Source organism: Carlito syrichta, unplaced genomic scaffold (genome assembly GCF_000164805.1).
Source record: "Carlito syrichta isolate Samal-C Ts95f unplaced genomic scaffold, Tarsius_syrichta-2.0.1 Scaffold304630, whole genome shotgun sequence".
Taxonomy (NCBI): Eukaryota; Metazoa; Chordata; class Mammalia; order Primates; family Tarsiidae; genus Carlito; species Carlito syrichta.
The window spans coordinates 1,203,477-1,206,242 of NW_007248726.1; the positions used below are offsets into that span (position 1 = coordinate 1,203,477).

Consider the following 2,766-nt stretch of genomic DNA (forward strand, 5'->3'; position numbering starts at 1 on the left):
CTTATCTATAAGGGTCACAGGCAGCGACGGTGGTCATTATTGTGAGGTTCTGGCCATGGGCCGGTGGTGGCTCTGTGCGCCGCGAGGTCCGGGGGGCCCCCAAACCCCGACGACCAGGCTTGGACGCGCCTACGCCTGGCTGGGCGCACGGAAGCACCCAGGACGTGGGCGGGGTGGCTGGCGCGGGCCGGGTCCGCTCCAGGTGCAGGTGGCTTCCTCCACCTGCCCTGCTCCCTGGGAGCTTCCCGGCTTTCTGCATAAAAGCGATCCGGTGTCGTGGCTGCCCGGCTCGCAGCTGCGGGATTCTGGATGACTTCGAACCGCCGGCGATTTCTGTGGCTCCCCAAGATGTCCATCATCATCTTAGGCCTCGGCATCATTTCACTGATGATGTTTAGAGATGTGCTCCTTCAAGCAGAGTTCGGCAACCTCAAGCCAGCGCTCCCATGGCCTGCCCCAGGTGGCCAGAAGCTGAAGCTCCTACCTGAGGAGCGACTCAGGACCCTCTTTACCTACGATGGACTCTGGCTGTTCCCGAAAAACCAGTGCAAATGTGACACCAACAAAAGGCAGGGAAGTTATAACTTGCAGGCCGCCTATGGCCAGAGCGACCTCCCAGCAGTGAAAGCGAGGAGACAGGCTGAGTTTGAACACTTTCAGAGGAGAGAAGGGCTGCTCCGCCCACCACCTCTGCTGGCCCAGCCCAACCTCCCCTTTGGGTACCCAGTCCATGGAGTAGAGGTGATGCCCCTGCACACAGTTCACATTCCAGGTCTTCAGTTTGATGGACCAAACGCCCGTGTATGAGGTCACCATGACAGCTTCTCTTGGGACGCTGAACACCCTCGCTGACATTCCAGACAGCGAGGTGCAGGGCAAAGGTCAGAAGCGGCTGACCATTTCCACCAGCAACCGGCAGCTGTTGAACTTTGTCCTCCAGCATGTGACGTACACCAGCACGGGGTATGAACACAATAGGATGGACACTGTGAGTCTGGAGTCCAAGTCTTCAGTGGCCAAGTTTCCAGTGATCATCCGCTATCCTGTCATACCCAAGTTATATGACCCTGGACCAGAGAGGAAGCTCAGAAACCTGGTGACCATTGCCACCAAGACTTTCCTCCGTCCCCACAAGTTCATGATCTTACTCCGGAGTATTCGAGAGTATTACCCAGATTTGACCGTGATAGTGGCTGATGACAGCAAGAAGCCCCTGGAAATTAATGACAAGCATGTGGAGTATTACACCATGCCCTTTGGGAAGGGCTGGTTTGCCGGTAGGAACCTGGCTATATCTCAGGTCACCACCAAATATTTTCTCTGGGTGGACGATGACTTCCTCTTCAACAACATGACCAAGATAGAGGTGCTGGTGGACGTCCTGGAGAAAACCGAACTGGATGTGGTGAGCGGCAGTGTGGTGGGAAATGTGTACCAGTTTAAGCTGTTGCTGGAACAGAGTGAGAGTGGGGACTGCCTTCACAAGAGGCCGGGCTTTTTCCAGTCCCTGGACGGCTTCCCTGGCTGCGTGGTGACCAGCAGCATCACCAACTTCTTCCTGGCCCACACAGAACGACTCCAAAGAGTTGGCTTCGATCCCCGCCTGCAACGAGTGGCTCACATAGAGTTCTTCATTGATGGGCTGGGGAGCCTTCTTGTGGGGTCCTGCCCAGAAGTAATCATAGGTCACCAGTCCCGAGTTCCACCGACTGACTCAGAGCAGGCTGCCCTGGAGAAGACCTACAGCACATACCGGGCCAACACTGATGCCCAGGTCCAATTCAAGCTGGCTCTCCACTACTTCAAGAACCATCTCCAATGTGCCACATAAAAGTTCAAGGACCAGGCTGGGTGCGGTGGCTCAAGCCTGTAATCCCAGCACTTTGGGAGGCCAAGGCGAGACGATTGCCTAAGCCCAGGGGTTCGAGACCAGCGTGAGCAACTTGGTGAGACTTTGTCTCTACAATAAATAAAAAATGTTAGCGGGGGAAAAAAAAAGTTTGGAGGTTATAGGTAGTGAATGGTAGAGAAAGGAGCCTGTAGAGGTTCACGTAGGATTGGATCAGGAAGAGGGTGGTAGTGATAAGTAGAGCCTAAGGAGAGTCAAAAACTGTTTAAAATATTCACTGTAATGAGGGATTGAGACTTTAAAGAACATAAAATATTGCTTTAAAAGTTGCAAGAATATTGTGAACCTAGCTGAGATGGAAAGCTTCTAGTTTGTGGTAGAACCAATCATTTTTGTGCTAAGTGGTTTTAGCACTACCCTTTTGACATTTTTACATATTAGGAAATTGAGGCTTAACTTAACTAAAAAGGTACAATGGAAGAAGGAATATTCAGTTGGTCACATGGTGAATGTGAGCTTAAGGACTTCCACCTTAAAGACAATTTTAGTATTTTAAGGGACATTTTTAAGATTCACACTTATTTTGTGATTCTTATTGAGCTTAAGTGCTAAGAATCATCGGATTCATCAAAAATTTAGAGTGGCTCAAACAAACTTGTGTCAGGAGGACATCTTCTATTGCAAGTGTGACAGAACCAACTTAAACTGACTTCAACAAGGAAAAACAAATGAACGTAGAGCTCCTATCATGCCAGCAGTTTCTGTTCACCTCCCACCTTTGCCTCTTCTTTTCTGTCTCCCTTCTCAGTCCTGGTGGTGGCAAAAGAGCCATATTGACTCCAGGGTCTTCATTCTCTCAGCATAAATGCAATAAGAGTGAGCTCGATCTGGATCTGGTATCTCCTACAACCGATCTA

At 50.8% G+C, this 2,766-nt stretch overlaps 1 protein-coding gene across 1 annotated transcript; it reads left to right on the forward strand.

Moving 5' to 3' along the window:
* Positions 1-309: 309 nt before the first annotated feature.
* On the forward strand, positions 310-1,831 carry LOC103262840 (beta-1,4 N-acetylgalactosaminyltransferase 2-like). The gene is given in 2 exon segments (XM_008060487.1): positions 310-794; positions 796-1,831. Coding segments are annotated over 2 exon segments (1,521 nt in total).
* Positions 1,832-2,766: the final 935 nt, after the last annotated feature.